This window comes from Saprolegnia diclina (assembly GCF_000281045.1).
Source record: "Saprolegnia diclina VS20 unplaced genomic scaffold supercont1.42, whole genome shotgun sequence".
Taxonomy (NCBI): domain Eukaryota; phylum Oomycota; class Saprolegniomycetes; order Saprolegniales; family Saprolegniaceae; genus Saprolegnia; species Saprolegnia diclina.
This window is the reverse complement of record NW_008246109.1, coordinates 453,569-471,866: the sequence shown is the minus strand read 5'-3', so window position 1 is coordinate 471,866 and position 18,298 is coordinate 453,569. Positions and strand designations below refer to the sequence as shown.

Below are 18,298 nucleotides of genomic sequence, written 5' to 3'. Positions count from 1 at the left end.
CATTTTCGGTGATCAAGTCGCCGACCGGTAGAATCACGGGCATGGACGACGATGGAAATACCGTTCGATTGGCGACTCCTGTGCAATTCATCGGCGCTACCACAGTACAATTCGCGGGCGCTGCTGCTTCCGTGTCATTGGCCTCAAGCTCGAAAACCTCGTACTGGACGCGTTAGGGTACTCGCCACGCTAGGTCACAGAGAGATGGTAGGAGTTGATACAGCTTTCGACCAATGCGACGACATTGTCACAGCACTATTCGACGACAAACTCGCAAACGCAACAGCGCCCGCTGTCGCACCGATCGACAAGGAAGCCGCGATGAGAGTCGCTAGATAGTGTGAGCTCTCGTTCAGCATGGGTGGCCAGCTTACCAGCAGCGACGAGGTAGTGGTGGCGGTGAAGCGCGGACTTGGATGCAGCTTCTTCCTGGCGTTTTGGTGCCATAGGGGTACGTTGGACTGTGTCAGCCTCGCGAGATGAGGCAAGTGGGGGGCTCACGTCACCGCACCGTCGATATCCCTGGCGATTGGTCCATTTTGTAACGACTAGGGTTCCGATTGGTCGCCTCCGTCCAGCAACTTGGTTCGTGTCCTCGTGCAGAGGACGCAAGCATCGTCTATTGAGTGTCGGGACATGGATGAAGGCGGGGAATCGTCCATCGAACGTCATTTCCTCAGCGCCTTCTACTTACACCACATCGTTCGACCAAATGAGCAACTGGCATTTGTGGGCTAGCACTGAGTGGTGTTTTACATCTGGTCCAGTTCTTTCACAATGCAAAACCAGAATCCAGTCGCAAGGGCTTCTGACGTGTCGCTGACACCCCTCTCGAAGGCGGTGTTGCAGAGGGCTCTTTGGCCGCCGAACTCGCGGCTCCTCCGTACCTGCTCAACCACACTTACTGGGCGATGAAAAAGCTCATAAACTCGACCGCGAAACAACCAACAAACGATTAGGAAGTACTACCACGGCGGCCGTAGAGCTCGCTGTCAACTCTTCGCGGCGAATCGCCAGCGCTAACGGAACTCCTTCAAAGAGGCTCAGCGCGACCGCCGACAGGATGAACGGAAGGCACACGATGGCGTCAAGTGCCTCCACAAAGCCTCGGACTGTTGCCAGCCTGTTCGCATTGGTCAGTTGCACATCAAAACGTCGAGTCGTACACGACGTAGGCGAGGCTTACAAAAGCCAGTAGAGAGCGCAGTAGATAGCGCACAACGTCGAGTGGGACGGCGATCCTGGACGGGGCCAAACACTCTCTGGTCGGGCGCATCTGGAATCTGGACCAACAAATCAGAACTGGTTGCTTGATCCGACGGTGTGCACTTTTTATTCAGGAGCCATCACCAAGGTACTTACCTTCCGCGCTTGACTTCTTCCCCCTGGCGGCCACGCACAGCCATTCCGACTCGCTGATACATTGATACTGCATACCAAGCAATATCCAGCGTATTTTCAAATACCTCTGGAAACCGATGGCATTGAGAGTTGCAGGTAGTACGTTGAAGCTTGCATCGAAGCGATGGAGGAAGCGCGCCTCGAGGGCCTCCTTACGCTGCTGACAGGTCGACCGACGGACGAGGCTTGCGGTTCCTGCGCTCACGCCGGCTGCCGTAGATGGCTGCTCCATGCCGATCCGCGCCCACGCTAGCGACGAGATCGCGCGCCTCACTACGGCCACCAACCTGCCCTGGCTCGTCCAGAAGGTGCGAGTGCCCGACGACATGCAGCTCCTACGCTTTGCCTGTAGCTGCGCCCGCTCCTCCGCGACGACGAGTGGGACACGCGCGTGGCCGCGGCGCGTACGGTCGGCAGCATCCATGCGCTGCCCTGGGTCCAGCCCGTCGCGCTCGCCACATGCGCCGAGATTGGTAGATGCGCTTCTGCCTGCTACAGTATCACATGTGTGCGTAGCCCAAAGAGAGAGCCTTCTGCGCCTCGAAGAGCTGGATGTCGAGCACCTCTTGGCCAACGCTGCGCCGCTACTCAAGAGCGGCGGCGAGGTATCGTCCCGGACCTGGCCCAGTGCTCAATCGTGCTAGGAATACGATTACCAAGTGAATTTTGACTCGGTCGCGTCGCAGCAAGCCCATTTGGCGCTGCAGCGACGCCGGCTCTGGGGCCGTCTGAGCCGGTCGATCACCGTCGACGCGCCACCAATAGCCCTCCAGAGTAGGCGCGTCAGCACGCCGGTGATGCTCACGACGCGATAGGTACGCGCGCCAACACGGACCGCGTGGTCGCGGACGCCGATTTGCTGCCAAGTGACGCGATGCGCGTCATTCGCCTCGCGCCAGTGACGCACCTCTTTCGGACGGACGTCGCCGCCGACAGCCGCGCGAACGCGAGCTTCGCGAGCTTTCCGCTGCTACTGCTCGACTGCCTCGAAGCCATCTTTGACGCGCGCTGGGAAGTCCGGCACGGCGCTGCTCACGTGCTTCGCGATGTGTTTTCGCACGCGCGCGTGCCAAGTTCGCACGCGTGGTTTGACGAGGTGCTCGTGCGCGGACTGAGCGTGCTGGCGCTCGAGGCTTGGGTCGACTACGCCTCCGATGGGTCGGTCGCACCGGTGCGCGAACTTGTAGCGCAGGTCGCCGCCAAGCTTCTCGACGCAGCGCCGCAGCACATTGGCCATGCGGTGCCGTACCTGCGCGCATCTTCATGGCACGCCGCCCACGGGGGCCTCTTGGCGCTGCACTACTGCAAGGTCGCGCTGCCCACCGAGGTTCTGGACGCTGTCGTTGACTGCCTCGGTGCGCGGTCGGAAGAAGAAGTGCACTCGGCCGCAGCGCAAGTGCTCGCACGCTCCGAAGCGGCGTCGAGCGTCCACCGGTGCACCCATCGGCTCTGGGCGTTATTGGAGGCCAAGCAGACCTCGCTCGTCGACGTTGCCCCGGGGCATGTGCTCCGGTGCTTGCTCGCTCATGACATACGTGGGTCGGCCTCACACGTATACGTGGTGCTGACGTACCTCCGGCACTCGGCGGCGTTTGTGCGAACGTCCAGCGTGGCGTGGCTCACGGCTGCAGCCACGACACCGCTCTCCCCGCCGCTCGTCCTCTCGATTGCGCACTGGTGCTGGTTCATCTGGCTCAGCGCCGACGAGTCCAACGACAGTGCGCTTAGCGACAGTGTCAGTAGTCTCTGGCAGCAGCTGTGGCGCGCCCACGGCAAGCGCGTCGATGCTACGTGGGGCTTGACGCTTTCTCTTTGGCTCAGAACGCTCTCGCACGTCGACGTCTCCGTGTGGCCCCTCCCGCAGGTCGCTGCACCGATCAACGCGCCGATCACAGCCCGACGGGTATCACTCGCCACCACGCTCGTTCTCTGCACTGCGATTGGTGACGTTTTGAACGCGCTGCCGCCAAGTATGACGACGTGCGCGTCCGAGCTCCAAGCGCTCTTGGAGAGCGACACGGGCACTCACGTCCTCTGCGGTCTCTGGGTCCTTGAGAAATGGACGTGTATGTCCGCCGCGTGCAGTGCCTTGGCGCTTCAGAGCTTGACGCAGCCGCGCACAAGTCTCTACGCCGAGCAAATGCCCGACCTCCAAAAGCTCCGCAAGCTCGTCATCCGACTCCATTCGCACTTTGCCTCGCCGGTGAAAACGGAAGATGACGCGTCATCGTGGACGGTGGCCCGCGTGCTGGCGCTGGCGGCGACCGTCAGCAATCTTCCGTACGCATCGCTGTCGACGCCCGAGCCGTACACCACCGCCCAGTACCTCCGCCAGGACATCTTTGCTCTCGAGGATAAGCTCCGAACGAGCTTCGAGACACTCGCCCGACGCATTGCTGCAGCCGCAGCGTCCGCCGTCTTTGTGTCGCGTCAGTGGTCCAAGCCCGGCCTCCTCGTCCGTCCGTGGATGCAGTCGCTCAAGGAAGAGCCGTCGCGGGTTGTCACACCGGTCGTCGCCATGTCGCTCGCCGCCTTTGCCTCGAGCCATGCGTCGTCGCACGCCGCCTGCGTCACCAAGCTCGTTAACAATCTCTGCAACTCTGTTGTCGCCGTCGACCCGGCGCCAACCTACGTCGTGACGCTGGGGCCGTCGACGTCGACAGCGCCACTGGACGTTCGCGTTGACGGCGCCCGCCTTGCGCTCTCCCACCTCGTGCCGATGGTTCCGGAGCTCTTGCGCGCCCGGATCGAGCGGGAGCTGGTGACGCCACCAAGCAGCGACAAGCAGCTTCAAGGACTCTGCCGGCTGCTGGCCGTCGCGGGTCGCACGTCGCCGCAGCTGCGACCTATTCTGTGTGCGTGGGCCACCACCGGCAGCTGGGCGGCAGACACGCACGCGCTAGTAGCGGCCGTGCTCGCCACTGACGTCCACGACCAAGTCCTCGATGCTGTGCTGCAGCCCGATTCGCCGGACGCCGCACTCGCGCTCATCGTGGCGCTCGCGGCAACGCCGACGCAGGTGGTACCGTACTTGGCGCGGATGGTGGCGACGGCCCTGCGCATCTTGTGCAACCGCGCGTCGCGCGAAGCTGCCAGCGTCTTGGCGCAGCTCATTCCGCTCCTCGCGCTCCTCCCGTCGTCGTCGTCGGACCCGTCGGCAGTGTTTTTGCAGCAGTTGGCGCGTGGCACACCGCCCGAGTGCGTACTGCCGACGCTGCACGGCCTCGTGTGGCGGTCGTACCAGGTCCACGGTATTCAATGGCTGGCCTTTCTGGCGACGCACGGTCTCCACGCGGTGCTGGCCGACGACATGGGACTCGGCAAGACGCTGCAGGTCCTCGCGTCCATCGCTGTCGTGATGCAGCGTCGGTCTCTGCGGCTGCTCATCGTGGCGCCGCCGGCGATCCTCGAACACTGGAAGCGGGAGGCGCGTCGGCTCTTCCACGACCCGGTCGTTGTCGTGCTCACAGGGTCGAGCGCGGCGCGAAGAGCGCTGGCCACACCGTATTTGAAGCGCGGCGAGTGGCGAGACAACGTCATCGTGCTCACCACGTACACGTGTCTCCAGCGCGACATGGAGCTGTATCAAACCACGTCGTTCGACTACTGCGTGGCGGACGAAGCGCACGTCATCCGGAACCCGACGAGCCAGACGGCCGAGGCGCTCCGGAGCGTTCGAGCGACGCACCGCATTGCAGTGACGGGCACACCGCTTCAGAACACCGTCGTCGACGTCTGGTCGCTCTTTGAGTTTGTCTTGCCGGGGTACCTCGGTCTCTGGCCCGAGTTTCGCCAGGCGACGCTGCTGCCGATCCAAGCGTCGCGCAAAGAGTCGGCCACCAACGCCCAAAAGGTAAGAAGACAATGCAGCAGGCATTCTCAAGGCGCGTAGGAGGCCGGCGCGCTCGCGCTCACGCAGCTCCATGCGCGCGTGCAGCCGTTCATTTTACGACGCACGAAGGAGCACGTGCTCACAGAGCTGCCTCCGAAAATCATTCAGGACGTACTCTGTGACCTGCCCGAGGCCCAAAAAGCGCTGTACGACGCCTGCGCCAACCGCAGCACGCACAGCCTCCAGCAGCTTAGCCAACTGCAAAAGCTCTGCGTGCACCCGGCGCTGCTCCACGGCGGCGACACAAGCATCGAGCTCTCGGGCAAGTTCCTCGCGCTCAAAGACCTCCTCGAGACGCACGTCGGCGACGGCCACCGGTTCCTCATTTTCTGCCACCTGCAGGCGACCGTCGACCTAGTTGCCGACATGCTCTCGGCCAACTGCGCCGAGATTGGCGTCGACCGGCTCGACGGCAGTGTGCCGGTGCCCCAGCGGTACGCTCCATATCCCTCGTTGCAGTGGTTGACGTGTGGAGATTTTTGTAGCCAAGCGATCGTCGATCGCTTCAATACGGACGCGAGCGTCCACGCGCTATTGCTGACGACAGCCGTGGGCGGTCTCGGCCTCACGCTCACGGGCGCCGACACGGTCTTCTTCCTCGAGCACTCGTGGAACCCGTTCACGGACCTGCAAGCCATGGACCGCGCGCACCGCCTCGGACAGACGCGGACGGTCACCGTGTACCGACTGCTGGCCAAGGACACGGTCGAGGCCGACGTCATGTCGTGCCAGCGCTTCAAGGAGGCGATGGCGGCCGCCGTCGTCGGCAACCCGACGGCAACGAGCCTTCTCGCGCCGCCACCGACCGAGAGACCATCCGAGCCAAAGGTCAAGAAGCGCGCCAAGGGGCTCGAGTCCCTTCTGGAAGAGATTGGGGATCTCTGGGACGAAGCCCAGTACGCAAGTTTGGCGCCACTCGATGCACAGCCTTGATAGATTGATAGTATAAAGCCATCTATTCGTCGTCCATGTCGACGTCGGCGTCGTCACCAGGCTGGCCGTCAATGAGGTTTTCCACGTCCAGTTGCAAAATGTCCGCGTCGCAGCCCTAGTACCATTGTGTGATGAGCCAATCAGATCTTATTGCATCATCGGAGGTACGAGGAGCGAGGCGACGTTGGGGTGCGTGCGGCCGAGGTCGCCGTGCACAAACTCCTTGACGTACGTGCCCGCGGACGTGGTGAGGCGGAGGAGCATGTAGTGGTCGTTCAGAACCTCGACGCTGGCGTCGTGGATGACCTTGGGGCGCGTCAGGAGCGTGCGTCGGTGGAGCACGCGCACGGGCGTCTTCTGGCCGACGCGCAAGTCGGAAATTCCGTTGAGAAGCGCGACGCGCTCGGGCGTGAGCACGCCGGACGTCCAGACAACGCAGCTACTCGCTTACTATGAGATTACCGTGGGCGACAGTAGATAGAATGCGTACCAGTACGTCTTGCGCTTCGAGTCGGCGCCCGACTGCAGCGCGGCAAAGCCCTCCTAAATACTTATGCTACCAGATGCGGTATCATCAGGACGGCGCACCTTAGTCGCCGACGTGAGTTCGCGGATCTCGACAATGTCGACGTTGGCAGCGTTGACTTGGTCCTGGGCCGTAGCGTACATATCGGCCGCCAGCGTCGCCACCTTGGCGTCTAGAACCATAAAAAAAATAAGATCGACTCAGCAAGGACGCAAGTAGTACCGAGGAGCTCGAGGATGAACGGCCGACCGTTCCCGAGCATGCGCACGTCCACGTCTTCGCGACCGGCAGTGTGGAACTTGTACGACTTGGTGCCAAACATGGGCGCAATGATTTCGCCAATCGCCTCTTCGACCGACGAGTCGCCCATACGCTCGCCATCGAGGACCCTACATCCATATCTGAGTGACCAAGACATGGACAAGATGGGACATACCAGGGCGTTTGGCTCAGACCGCGCATAAACTTGAGGTACCGACCCGCGACGTAGACTGGCGCCCGCTCGACCGAGACCGTGATGGACGCAGCCGACTGGGTGCGAGTCGGCGGGCTCGGGACGCCCGCCGGCAGCACGTGGAGGTTGTAGAGCGCGCGGGAGACGGCGCCAAAGCCGTCGATCTCGAGCTTGCGCTTCTTGTTTTGCATGATCGTGTCCTACAGTATACCGTCTTATGAGGATAGGACGTGGAATGGCGGTGACGGACGCGGAGCGACGGCAGCTGCATCGCCTCGGCTTCCGAGAGCGGGTGGCCAAACTGCAGGTTCACCGTGAGATCGCTCGATGCGTCGTACGTCGCGTCGCCCAAGAAGGACGCAAAGACGGGCGTAATGCACCACTAGTCGCATTTGTCGTCAATCGAGGTATCGAGCGCATGGAGAGATGATACCTTGAGCACTTCCTTCAAGTCGACAGGGTGGAGCTTCGTCTTGAGGTACTGCAGAAGCGCATGCTGGCGGATGAGCACCGAGCTCGGGATCTTGATGGCAATGAGGAACGTTGTCGTCGTGTAGCCGCTGTCGCGGACGCTGGCCTCGACCATCGCCAGGCCTTCCGGCGACAAAAGGCCTTCAAAGATGTTGAGGCAGACCGTGCAGTTGGCCGCGTCTTCGGAAGCGGCAAGGTCGACTTGCGCATGCTGCGCCGCATAGGCTGCCCACGTGGCTGCAAGCTCGGCGGTGGGACGCCTGGCAGAGAGAGATTTGTCAGCGAGGACAGCGATGGGCGCTCGTACCGGTAGAGCTTCTCGTCGCTGACGCCGGCGAAGCGCATGCAGCAGCGGACGCATAGCCCAGTGCCATGGGCCATGAAGAGCGCTTGGGCGACGGCGCCGTCGGCAGGAAGCGCGGCCAGAAGAGCTGGGTTGCTGGACTCCATCCCAATGCTGGATTGGACTTGAACCAATCGGACGAAAGCCGCACCGGGATTTTCGGAAAAGCGCACCCGCGATGTTTCTTTCCTATTTCAGCCAATGGGATACGTGAAAAACTGAGCTGTTTTAAACCCCTGGTATGATGGATTGATACTCGAACGACCGATTGGATTGGCCATATATCATGTATTTTGAGCCAATCCGCGACAAGTATCAGTGAGCGATGGCGCAGCGCGACGATCGCGAGGCCGCGAGGAGGCCAGATCGACTTTGAAATCGAGATGACTGAAACTTGGCAGGTCGGCACAGTATGTTTTGGAGATGACGAAATGCGCTGTAGCGCCTTCGTTCGAGACCTGGAGCTCGAGATATCCGCGTTTTAAATGTTGACACCACGAGAAATGTGTATTTTCACGACGAGATTTCTCTTGCGATAGAGCAGCTATTGAAACGCGAAGAGTATACAAAAATAGTGTTATTGTCATTGCTGGGAAATATGTCCACAGTGGATCGCTCTATGGCCACAACACCGAACTACACTTGTTGAAAGGTGGTATTGAGCTGTTTCGGTTGTCCCAGACTTGGCCGCTGGAAATGTTACAACAGATTCCGATCCGCCAGAGGCCCACAAATCAAGTAAGCTTACCTAGATTTCCGAAATGGGCGAATCGACCAGTGGAAAGTACCTCACACTAAACTAAATACCAAGTGTTGCCGCCATGCACCTCCCACAACGTGTCTGATGGGGACATCCGGCTGGCCTCTCTGCGCCAAAGGGTCCCAATTAATGCACTGGAGCTTATAGCTACGGTACTAGTACCGCACCATCGCTCAAGTCTACCTCTCGAGGAGCGCTGGTAACGTGAGTGATGGTGCTCGTCCAGCACTCAGCGTTTTCTCTCGGAACCATATTCATATTCATGCTGCAACTACGAGCGTACCCGTCGCAGGCGCACGTTGCCGCGGACGCCGACGGCGTCGTCTTCGTCAACTGCCACATGCACGCGATCGAAGCGGTCGCGGACGTCCGGCTCCAGTGTGAAGGAGGGCCCAGCGTTTGGATCGAGATGGAGACCATGCACGACTACGACACGATCTACGCTTACTCCGAGTACCGCGTGCGCATCGCCACCATCTCAACCGGCGACGACGTCGACGTCCTCCTCAAGGTCGAGGTGCTCCCGGCGGCCTCCGAGAAGCTTCTGCAGCTGCTTCTCGACGTCCATGTCGAATATACGATTCTCCGGACAGGCGGCAGGCGCTCGATGCGGTCGCTTGTCGTCGTCCAGCGCCCTGAGATCGTTCCGGATGACCAAGTGCTCACGTCACCGACGCTGCACGACCGCCACCGCATCCGCGCCGCCCGCGCGTTGGCCATGGCTGCCCGCTGGACTGCCGAAGAGCTTCACGACACAGCGCGCGGGGTTCTTGACAGCGCAAGCCTACAGATACGCAAGTCGCTGCCCCGGCTCACACCTCTCGATGGCGCACAGTCGCGTCTCCTGCTAGCAGCACTTGACGTCGCGCGCCGACAGGTTCCGCCGCGGCCTTCCGCCAAGCACGAGACCTTTGACGACTTTGTCTCGATCGCAGGGCCCATCAAGGCCTAATGCCACATGAGGAAGATGCGTAGCGTACCGTCCGAGCTAATGGATAATATTTACATGTCATGCTGCTTAGCATGCGCTGCGATGTTGATCTGCATGAGTTGGTGCGGATTCGCTGGCCTGTCCATGACCGAGGACAAGAAGCAGGTACATGAGCCAGTAGCGTTGCCTGCAGGAGAGCACTGTGACGATAGCGCTGCCCGACAACATGAGCATAAATAGAGTCGTGTTGGATGCTTAGACGACGACGTGGGGCGGCGGCGCAGGCTGCGCGAGCGCGACGGATGCGGCGTCGGTGAGCACGATGGCCGGCGAGGCCTTTGTCGTCTTGGCTTCAATATAGACGATAGGAAGCGCAGCGTCTTCCGCTGCCATCTTCTTCTCGAGGTGGCGATAGAGGCCGTAGCCGGCGCCGGCCAAGAGGACGCAGCCGATGAGGATCCACGCCCAGACAGGCAGGCCAAGAACGACGAGCTGCATCGACGGCGTGCCGTCAGCCTCGTACCGGTTGTCGGCAGCGGCGACCGCCACGAGCGCGCTGAGCACCATCATGCGGAGACACCACGTTGCCGTCATCGCCGCCAAATCCAAACTGGCGCGTCGTGACCTGCAAACGGCGGTCGGTCATGAATAAAAAGGATTTTTATTCGTATTTCGTCTTCCTTCATAGATAGATTACAATCGAATTGAATCTTTTCTATTAAAGATGGGTGGTCGTGCTATTTTAGAACGACCAATCAGAAAAACGCCAAGTGTTTTGACCAATGGCCTTGCAGTTCTTTGGCGCCGAACCAGCTGCGGAAGCTGCGGACGCGCAAAGATCGCATCGCCGTGATGTGGCACGATGTGGCTCCGCCTTGATGTGGACGCGGCTTCCACGTGGGCGGAGGTAGAGTGGGCCGCTTGACACCTTGGCCGTGAGTAACCCCGCTCGGGTCCTTGGGTGCAAACAGCCACGATCAGCAGCACAATTCAGCAGCGCGACCTTGACGCCAGGGTGGCGACCGCTTCCTAGGATGAGCAATGGCCAGCAGCTGACCAAGCCGAGACGCTAGCAGCTGCAGCACGCGCCTTTGCTGTTGTATATGTGCATTCACACTGAAGTATTTTGCCGGAGCTTTGCGGCCCGAGGAGGCTCGGGGATGGTGGCTACTTGCCGCGCAGGTGCGTGCTACTGGGTGCCTGTCAAGGCCATGGGCGTGGGACAACGTTGCGAGTTATAGCTGCACTCGTAATAGTGTTATGTGTAAATAAGTCAGCCGTCGGCGACGACTGGTTCTGTGTAGTTGACGGCCGACCGCTTGAAGTTTTCGGCCCAGAGCTTCTCAAAGAGCTCGCGCTCTTCCTGGGGCTGGGGCGGACGTAGCTCCTTGGGCAGCTGGGCGGCGGCGCGCTCGGCTGAGGCGTCGGACGGGCGCGAGTTGACGCGACTGCCGAGGAAGTCGATAAAGACGTCGGGCTCGAGGAGCTCGTACATGAGGTCCCGAAGAAACACCTCGAGCGCAATGCACTTTTTGTGCAGATAGCTCGGCTCGAGCCGGTTGAACCAGCGGTTGTCAACGGCGCGCCACGCGACGCTCGCCCGCGGGTACAGCCCCATGTCGAGCTTCTTGACGATACCTTCAAACTCCGAGTAGCGCCGCCAGTCAGTGTGGTACTCGCGCCCGAGCTTGAACGTCACGAGGTACTCGGCGTGGCGGTCGGCGCCGGCGCGGTTCTGTACGATGCGGAACTTGGGAATGGATACAGCGGCCGTGAGCACCTTGCCATCGTTTGGAAACGTCTTGAGCGCTGTCATGCGGCTCAAGCTCTGCTGCTCGTCGTGAATGATGTGGCCTCCAGAGTCGCCGCCGCTGAACCGCCGCCGGGGCATGCCCATCATCGAGTTGTCGCCCATCGACTCGACGCTGCTGTCGATGTCGTGAAACCAGCCCCACTCAGCGCTGCTGTCGCGGCTCTGCGCTTGCGACGACGGTCGCTTGAGATCACCAGAGCCATGCACGGACCGCGTGCTGTCGGCCTTGGCGTTGAGCCGGTTGTCCGACGAGTTCATGTACGTGGCGATGATGTCGATGGCCGGTCGGTGCGCTTCGCCGACCTTGGCGCCCAGAGGTGGCCGCGCGTCCATCGATGGCAGGGACCGCGACGATGCCATGCCAGCCAGATCTTGGTGAAAATCGGAATGCCACGCACGCATTTTTAGAAAAGTAAAAATAGGCATACAATTATCAAACTTAGTGACAATAAAATGATCAGAGCTAATATTAATGACCAACCGAAATGATACTTGGTGTTTGTATGCAATCCCTTCGCACTTTTTTTAAATTTCCAAGGTTGCAGCCGGAAGCGACCAAGTCCCGATGCTCGTGGCACAATGGCGGGCAGCCATGGCAATCCCAAGCTCGGCGCAGCGCAGCCACTTTCACCGGCAGCTCGACGTCACCTTCGCTGAAGCGCCCTGCCACGCGCCGACAACGTCGCTTCGAGCAAGCTTCATTTTTGTCCAGCGGCTGGATGGTGAGTGAATACCAGTTGAGTCGCGTTTCCTACAAACACGAGTAGATTCACTGGAAGTGAATCGCTATTCACTCAGGCACCTCATTGAGTGAGTGCATGTGAGTGGGTCGAGTCATCCACTTCGAACCCCGGAATGGCGTGGCATTTTAGCCTATTTAAGGCGCATTTAATATTCGGAATTAAAAGCAAGACATTGCCGGACTGCATGATGCGGCACAGACACAACAGTTGAGAGTTCTAATTGCCGAATGTCTACAGAGTGCACACGACGGCAATCGTCGGACGTACGAATGGCTGAGGATGGAACGCACGCGTGTGCCTTCAGCAAAGACCCAACCAAATGTGTTCCATGGCGACCACCAACGCGTCCAACGCACGCGCAAGGGCCGGACCTCATGGATTTGGGAGCATTTCGGCGAGTACGAGCGTGTGCCAAGCGAGAACGACAAAGCCGCCGTTTACGACTACGTATGCCGCGTGTGCCTGAGCAACAAGAGTAAGTTTAGCGACTGTATCGTCGCCCTCTACGCGGGGAGGGCGTCGAATGCGCTCCACCATTTCAAGCACAAACATCCGTCCCTCGTCCCCAAGGCCAGCGTGCGCAAGGCTGCTCCACAGAAGCCGGCCAGCAACAGTACCCAGAAGGCCAGCAACGTTGGCGGGAAGCAGAGTGGAACCTTGGATGGCTACCTTGAAAAAGGCAACCGCGACGTCATCGCGCGCGTACATGCGTGCGTGGCGAGACTCATCGTGAACCGCAAGACGGCTCTCAGCATGGCCACCGACAATGTCTGCTTCGCAAGCTGCTGCGACGCTCGTCAAATTTTTCGACCTCGACGCCAACAACGATGAGAGCGAGTCGGGCATCAACGCCAAAAACACTTGGTACAGCGGCGGTGGCTCCCACGCATGAGCGGGCCAAGAAGCGCAAGCATTGTAGCGTTGAGTAGGCTCTGAGTCGGCTCCGAGTCACTCAGAGTTGTGAGTGCACTCACATTAAGAAATTTTGAGTCGTGAGTACGTATTCACTCATTACGAAAATGGCCCATACTCACCATCCCTGGTCCAGCCACGAGCTCTGGCACAGAGAACAAGACGAGTGTGCTCAATTATGTCATCGACCTTTGGATGCGCCGACTCACGATGCACTCTTGTTAATGCTAGCACGGCCGCGACGTCTGGCGGCTCGTACGCGCTTGGCTGGAGGTCGCGTAGCTTGGCGACGAGCGTCCCGGCGGGATCGTAGCAGTAGCAGCACATCGAGCAGACTAGCGGCAGGATGAGAAAGATTGCGACGCAGAAGACGACGACGCCAAGCACAACGCAAGACGGGTCGTCCGGCAAGAGGCGCAGCAACTGACGAGGCGCTTGACAAACGCACATGGAACATTCAGCGGTGGGAGCCATGCAGGCGCTGGCTGCCGGACAGCAGCAGTGACCCGCGGCTGTGGAGCAAAAGACACCGGGCCTACCGTCGTACGCGGCAGTGCAGTCACCCGTGCGAGCACAGCGGGCGCAGCCGTCTATCGCAAGCACCGGCAGCAGCGTCCCCAGTAGGACGAGACGCGCTACTGGCGTCGCCATCGGCGACTGATTTTAAACAAACCACTTGGCTCGGGTACAACCGCTGGAACAATTGCCACATGGAACATCCGGCCGAAGTTGTGACAACTTGTCATGTAAAAGCATACTAATACGCGTTGTTGGTCAACTGGGAGTGTGGTGGTCTGAAGAGCTAGAAGTCGCCGCCGAACGTGCCTCCGTCGCCGCCGTAGCCGCCGCCATCACCGTAGCCGCCGCCATCACCGTAGCCGCCGCCATAGCCACTGTCGCCATGGTCAGCGAGTGCTTCGCCAATGGCAATACCGCCGATGAGCCCGGCGGCGGCACCGATGGCCATGCCGGTTCCGACGCCCGGCCCTCGGTCCACGTACACGGGCTGCGGCGCCATATAGACGGGCTGCTGGACGTACATGGGCTGCGGCGTCGATTGAATCGCAACGTAGCTGTCATCACTGGCATGTTGGGTGCTGCGGCAGCAGCAAAAGCAGGCGAGGCCAGCGACAACAGCAAGCGCGACGAGCACCCAAACGTACGTCGGTGTGGCATCGGACGACGAGGCTCGCGCCGGCGGGGGCGCTTTGCAGAGACAAGCGTTGGCTTGCAGCGGGATGGCACAGACTGCGGCGGTCGGGCAGCAGCACACCTGCTTGACGCCGCTCGAGAGCCACGGGCCGCAGTACTTGCCGGGTAGGCCCTTGTAGGCCGCGTCGCACTGTCCTGTAGATGCGCACACTTGGCACGTGTCAGTCGCGGCGTGCACTGCGGCGCAGAGCAGCGCGACGAGCACCAGCACGAGACGCGACATGGTCGATCGATTTTCGAAGTTCACGCTCGGAACCGCGACCGTTGAAGCGACCAAAATGGCCGTTGCTACGATAACCGGATGCAATAAGAACGCAGTTCCCGCCGTTCGTTGCTCCAAGAGCGAACGCGATGTGGCCACACGCTGTGACTAGAGGCGTGGAGGTGGTATCACGTGCGCCTGACAAAGTATGTGTCATGTCCATGTGCCAGATACCCCAGATACCCCCTGAGATACCCCATACTGTTATCCATAGAGCGTCCCACGCTGGATGGCGGGAATTGAAGGCGGGATCTCAAAGTTCAATCCTGTCAGCTGAGCCTGTCTGCGACGCTGCAGGGGCGGACTCAGCGCGCGCTGTATTTTGGGTGAACCTGCCGTGAGAATACACTGTAGTTGGAACGCTCGTGCTTGGTCCCATGACGCGCGAGAAGCTCGTCTCGAAGGCAGTAGAGAGGCAAGTCGATGTAGATCAAATAGATTTAGCAAGGTTATAGGATAGAAGGGCGAGAGGCTTAAAAATCGCCGCCAAAGGTGCCCTCGTCGTCGCCACCACCGTAGCCACCACCGTAGCCGCCGCCGCCGCCACCGTGAGCACCGCTGTCAAGGGCAGCACCCAGAGCAAGACCGCCGACGAGACCCGCCGCAGCGCCGATCGCGACGCCCGCACCGACACCCATGCCGCCGTCGTTGTCGTGGACGACCGTGTGCTGGACGTACATGGGCTGCTGTTGGTAGACAACGGGCTGCTGGCCGTACTGCTGCTGCTGATACACAACGGGCTGGGGCTGCTGGACGTACACGGGCTGCTGCGTCTCGACAAAGACGACTTCGTCGTCGGCCGACGGGCGGCAAAAGCAAAAGTAAATGCCGACGCCGATGAGGATGACACCAATGGCAACGAGGATCCAGACCCAGAACGGCGTCGCCTTCTTCGGGGGCGGCATCTCCTTGCAGAGGCAGGCCTTGCTGTCCTTGGGCATGGCGCAGGCGCTGTTGGCGGGGCAGCAGCACGGGAGGACACCGGCGGCCGAGACCCACTTGCCGCAGAACTGGCCGGGCGTGTTCTTGTAGGCGAGCGCGCACTGGCCGTAGGTTTGGCACTGGAGGCACTGGTCGATGGGCTGCGAAAGCGCCGGCGCCGGCGTCTGCGCGCAGACGGTGGCGAGCAGCGCCACCAAGAGGAGGAGGCAGGAGGCAATGGACTTGCGCATCGGACGCGAAATCGGAAAATGACTCCAGCGTGCGAGATTCTGCTTGGGTCGATTTAATTGAAAGTTTAATTTGTATACGAACCATAAGTGTATCATGCAGGTTTTTAAAATGTTGCACGATCTTTCCACATCCGTGCCGCCAGCGGGTGTAATTTTGTGCCCTGTCGCGCCGTGACAAAAAGAGGGACCACTTCTTCAAGCTTCCAGCGTCAGCAACCGCGCAGCCTTGCACGAGCTCGCGGTCGCGCGGCTGCTCCAAATAAATCAGAGCTCTCAGAAAATAGGTAAGCTTATCGCCCCTCTTCGTTGCTGGAGCTCGCGAAAGCAACGGCTCCGCAGCGAGTCGCAAGCATTACGCGGGTGCTAAGCGCAACTTACGCATGTGTGTCCTCCAGGTCACTCGGCCGTAGGTCACGGCGAGACCTCTACCCGAAATATCAAACGCTCGGACTCGAGTGTGTTGCCAATACTAGCAGTTCTATAGTCGCACGAGGTGTACGTTCTTGTCAACGCCGACAATGGACCCTCTTTTTGGCATTAGGTGTGTCATACTATTTCCGTTGTATCACGGATATATGAATGGTTGTATGGAGGCACACCATTTGCAGCCTCACACTCGCAAGGACAATCTTTGAGGTGTCTGCAGGCTCAGATAGGACTCGCCGCAACTGCGCTGCACGAGCGCAATTAGCCGCGACAAGACGTACTGCACTACTAGTGCACGGTACGCTAGTCAGTCCCCTCCTGGCGGAGATGTGGATGCTGGCGACCACCGCTACATACGGCACGTCAAGAGCCCGAGGCCGTCATCGCGGATGCCACCGAGGCGGCCTCTGCAAGCAAGCAGGGACAAGCCAGCGTGCACGAGTGGTGCGTTGCTATGACGATGGTTTCTGAACGCTATAGCGCTCATCGCAGTGCAAGGCAGGATTCCTTGGGTGCCAGTCAGTGGGTGCCAGTATCTTGGAGAGTGGCACGCCGGATGATCGCGTCAGTCCTTGGTCTAGTAGACAGCATTGTACAGTACATACTAGAGTACGAATGTATTACGACGCCGTAGCCGTGTATTTGTGTACCCACGATCCGCTTACGATCGATCATGCACTTTGCCGTTGTAGACTGCGAGATGACGTGACGCGGAATTCCCAATCAGGCCTGCATCCCGCAAATCTCTCTCCTTGACTCCCTCCGCATAGTGCTCAAACAATATTTTCAGAATAGATATTCGAGTTTACTCGTGGGTTAAAAGTCACCGCCAAACGTGGCACCGCCACCGCCGCCTTCGCCGCCGTAGCCGCCGCCGTAGCCGCCGCCGTAGCCACCACCATAGCCGTGGCCCGCGTCCATGGCTGCGCCGAGTGCAAGGCCGCCAACAAGACCCGCGGTCGCACCGACCGCGACACCCGCCGCGAGGCCGCCGTCACCGTAGCCATAGCCCGGACCGTAGCCGCCGTAGCCGTAGCCACCATTGACCATCATCGGCTGCCCTTGGACGTAAACGGGCTGGCCGGGCGCACCGCACATGCCCATGGGCTGCTCGACGTACATGGGCGCGGCTTGCTGCACGTAGACGGTCTCGGGGGTGGGCGTGGGGCGGCAGCAGCAAAAGTAAATGCCGACGCCGATGAGGATGACACCAATCGCGACAAGGATCCAGACCCAGTACGGAATCGACTTTTCCTCCCGGCACTCGCAGCGCTTGAGGTCCGCCGAGATGGCGCAAATGCTCTTGGTCGGGCAGCAGCACACGGCCCGCGCGAGGTTCGGCGGCGCGAGCCAGTTGCCGCAGTACTTGCCTGCGTTGCCGCGGTACGCTTGGTCGCACGTGCCCGTGTTGGCGCAGCGCTGGCACGCGCTCTCCGCGGGCAAGAAGGGGTTGGTTGTCGACGGCGTCGTCTGCGCGACAGCCACCATGACCAGCGCGCACAGCATCAGTAGCACCTGGCGCATCGTCATACGTGATGGCAAGATGATGGAAGATGCAGAATGGATCCGGGACTTGCACCTGCGCCGCATGTGTCACGCTCTCCATGCCGTTGGACACGGCTCTCCAAGTGGACATGACCCTCGTTTCTTGGAATTCGCCTAGATGAGTACACTGCCCACTTGATCGGCGCTCTCATTTGCCTTGCAATGGATCGCAATGGGCGATGTTCGTTATGGAGCGTGATAAAGCTTACGGCAAAGAGCTATCCAAGCTCCAATACGTCGGGACTTGGGTGCAATGTACTTGCCTACGGGAATTCTGCAACGTGTCCAACGAGGTTGCTGGCGTCGTTGACGGGATCTGAGTCGCAACATATTTGACCGGAGGCCTCTTGGTTTGCAGGAGAGGCCACTGAATTCCAGTGCGGCCACGTCTTCTTGCTGCGCTGGACAGGACAGCATGAGCACGGATCGCTCTGCTCTTCGCTGAGAAGAGCGATGCGTTGTCGTCCGTCGATGGGTGCGGAATTTTTGCCGAGCTGCTGCC

At 60.2% G+C, this 18,298-nt stretch overlaps 9 protein-coding genes across 9 annotated transcripts in view; 2 read left to right on the top strand and 7 right to left on the bottom strand.

Annotated features, from left to right (window-relative positions):
• Positions 1-1,525: 1,525 nt before the first annotated feature.
• On the top strand, positions 1,526-6,226 carry SDRG_11588 (hypothetical protein; the record flags this gene model as incomplete). Its single annotated transcript, XM_008617630.1, has 8 exons — positions 1,526-1,568; positions 1,621-1,709; positions 1,754-1,874; positions 1,918-2,006; positions 2,046-2,175; positions 2,217-5,254; positions 5,294-5,727; positions 5,779-6,226. The coding sequence occupies 8 exons, from the start codon at positions 1,526-1,528 to the stop codon at positions 6,224-6,226; spliced, it is 4,392 nt and encodes a 1,463-aa protein (XP_008615852.1).
• Positions 6,227-6,248: 22 nt separating this feature from the next.
• On the bottom strand, positions 6,249-8,127 carry SDRG_11587 (hypothetical protein; the record flags this gene model as incomplete). The annotated part of the gene is made up of 9 exons (XM_008617629.1): positions 6,249-6,341; positions 6,395-6,665; positions 6,717-6,769; positions 6,815-6,924; positions 6,975-7,141; positions 7,189-7,406; positions 7,457-7,588; positions 7,640-7,937; positions 7,985-8,127. The coding sequence occupies 9 exons, from the start codon at positions 8,125-8,127 to the stop codon at positions 6,249-6,251; spliced, it is 1,485 nt and encodes a 494-aa protein (XP_008615851.1).
• An 895-nt stretch (positions 8,128-9,022) lies between these two features.
• SDRG_11586 (hypothetical protein) lies at positions 9,023-9,820 on the top strand. Its single transcript, XM_008617628.1, has one exon. The coding sequence runs from the start codon at positions 9,043-9,045 to the stop codon at positions 9,730-9,732; it is 690 nt and encodes a 229-aa protein (XP_008615850.1). The 5' UTR covers positions 9,023-9,042; the 3' UTR covers positions 9,733-9,820.
• A 146-nt stretch (positions 9,821-9,966) lies between these two features.
• SDRG_11585 (hypothetical protein) lies at positions 9,967-10,305 on the bottom strand (the record flags this gene model as incomplete). Its single annotated transcript, XM_008617627.1, has 1 exon — positions 9,967-10,305. The coding sequence occupies one exon, from the start codon at positions 10,303-10,305 to the stop codon at positions 9,967-9,969; it is 339 nt and encodes a 112-aa protein (XP_008615849.1).
• A 618-nt stretch (positions 10,306-10,923) lies between these two features.
• On the bottom strand, positions 10,924-11,900 carry SDRG_11584 (hypothetical protein). The gene has a single exon (XM_008617626.1). The coding sequence runs from the start codon at positions 11,882-11,884 to the stop codon at positions 10,985-10,987; it is 900 nt and encodes a 299-aa protein (XP_008615848.1). The 5' UTR covers positions 11,885-11,900; the 3' UTR covers positions 10,924-10,984.
• A 1,974-nt stretch (positions 11,901-13,874) lies between these two features.
• On the bottom strand, positions 13,875-14,792 carry SDRG_11583 (hypothetical protein). Its single transcript, XM_008617625.1, has one exon. It carries the CDS (start codon positions 14,612-14,614, stop codon positions 13,982-13,984), a length of 633 nt encoding a protein of 210 aa, XP_008615847.1. The 5' UTR covers positions 14,615-14,792; the 3' UTR covers positions 13,875-13,981.
• A 279-nt stretch (positions 14,793-15,071) lies between these two features.
• Positions 15,072-15,948, bottom strand: SDRG_11582 (hypothetical protein). The gene has a single exon (XM_008617624.1). The coding sequence runs from the start codon at positions 15,919-15,921 to the stop codon at positions 15,127-15,129; it is 795 nt and encodes a 264-aa protein (XP_008615846.1). The 5' UTR covers positions 15,922-15,948; the 3' UTR covers positions 15,072-15,126.
• A 1,086-nt stretch (positions 15,949-17,034) lies between these two features.
• Positions 17,035-17,870, bottom strand: SDRG_11581 (hypothetical protein). Its single transcript, XM_008617623.1, has one exon. It carries the CDS (start codon positions 17,839-17,841, stop codon positions 17,068-17,070), a length of 774 nt encoding a protein of 257 aa, XP_008615845.1. The 5' UTR covers positions 17,842-17,870; the 3' UTR covers positions 17,035-17,067.
• Positions 17,871-18,059: 189 nt separating this feature from the next.
• Positions 18,060-18,298, bottom strand: part of SDRG_11580 (hypothetical protein) — a gene marked incomplete at both ends in the record, with an annotated part of 1,626 nt that continues 1,387 nt past the window's right edge. Inside the window, one exon of the mRNA XM_008617622.1 lies at positions 18,060-18,112. Coding sequence (XP_008615844.1) covers positions 18,060-18,112 — 53 coding nt within the window. The remainder of the gene's footprint in view (positions 18,113-18,298) is intronic.

Bases quoted from the DNA above. Each gene is read 5' to 3' on its own strand.
- SDRG_11586 (XM_008617628.1), top strand. From the start codon at position 9,043: ATGCTGCAACTACGAGCGTACCCGTCGCAGGCGCACGTTGCCGCGGAC.
- SDRG_11584 (XM_008617626.1), bottom strand. From the start codon at position 11,884: ATGGCATCGTCGCGGTCCCTGCCATCGATGGACGCGCGGCCACCTCTG.
- SDRG_11583 (XM_008617625.1), bottom strand. From the start codon at position 14,614: ATGTCGCGTCTCGTGCTGGTGCTCGTCGCGCTGCTCTGCGCCGCAGTG.
- SDRG_11582 (XM_008617624.1), bottom strand. From the start codon at position 15,921: ATGATACACTTATGGTTCGTATACAAATTAAACTTTCAATTAAATCGA.
- SDRG_11581 (XM_008617623.1), bottom strand. From the start codon at position 17,841: ATGCGGCGCAGGTGCAAGTCCCGGATCCATTCTGCATCTTCCATCATC.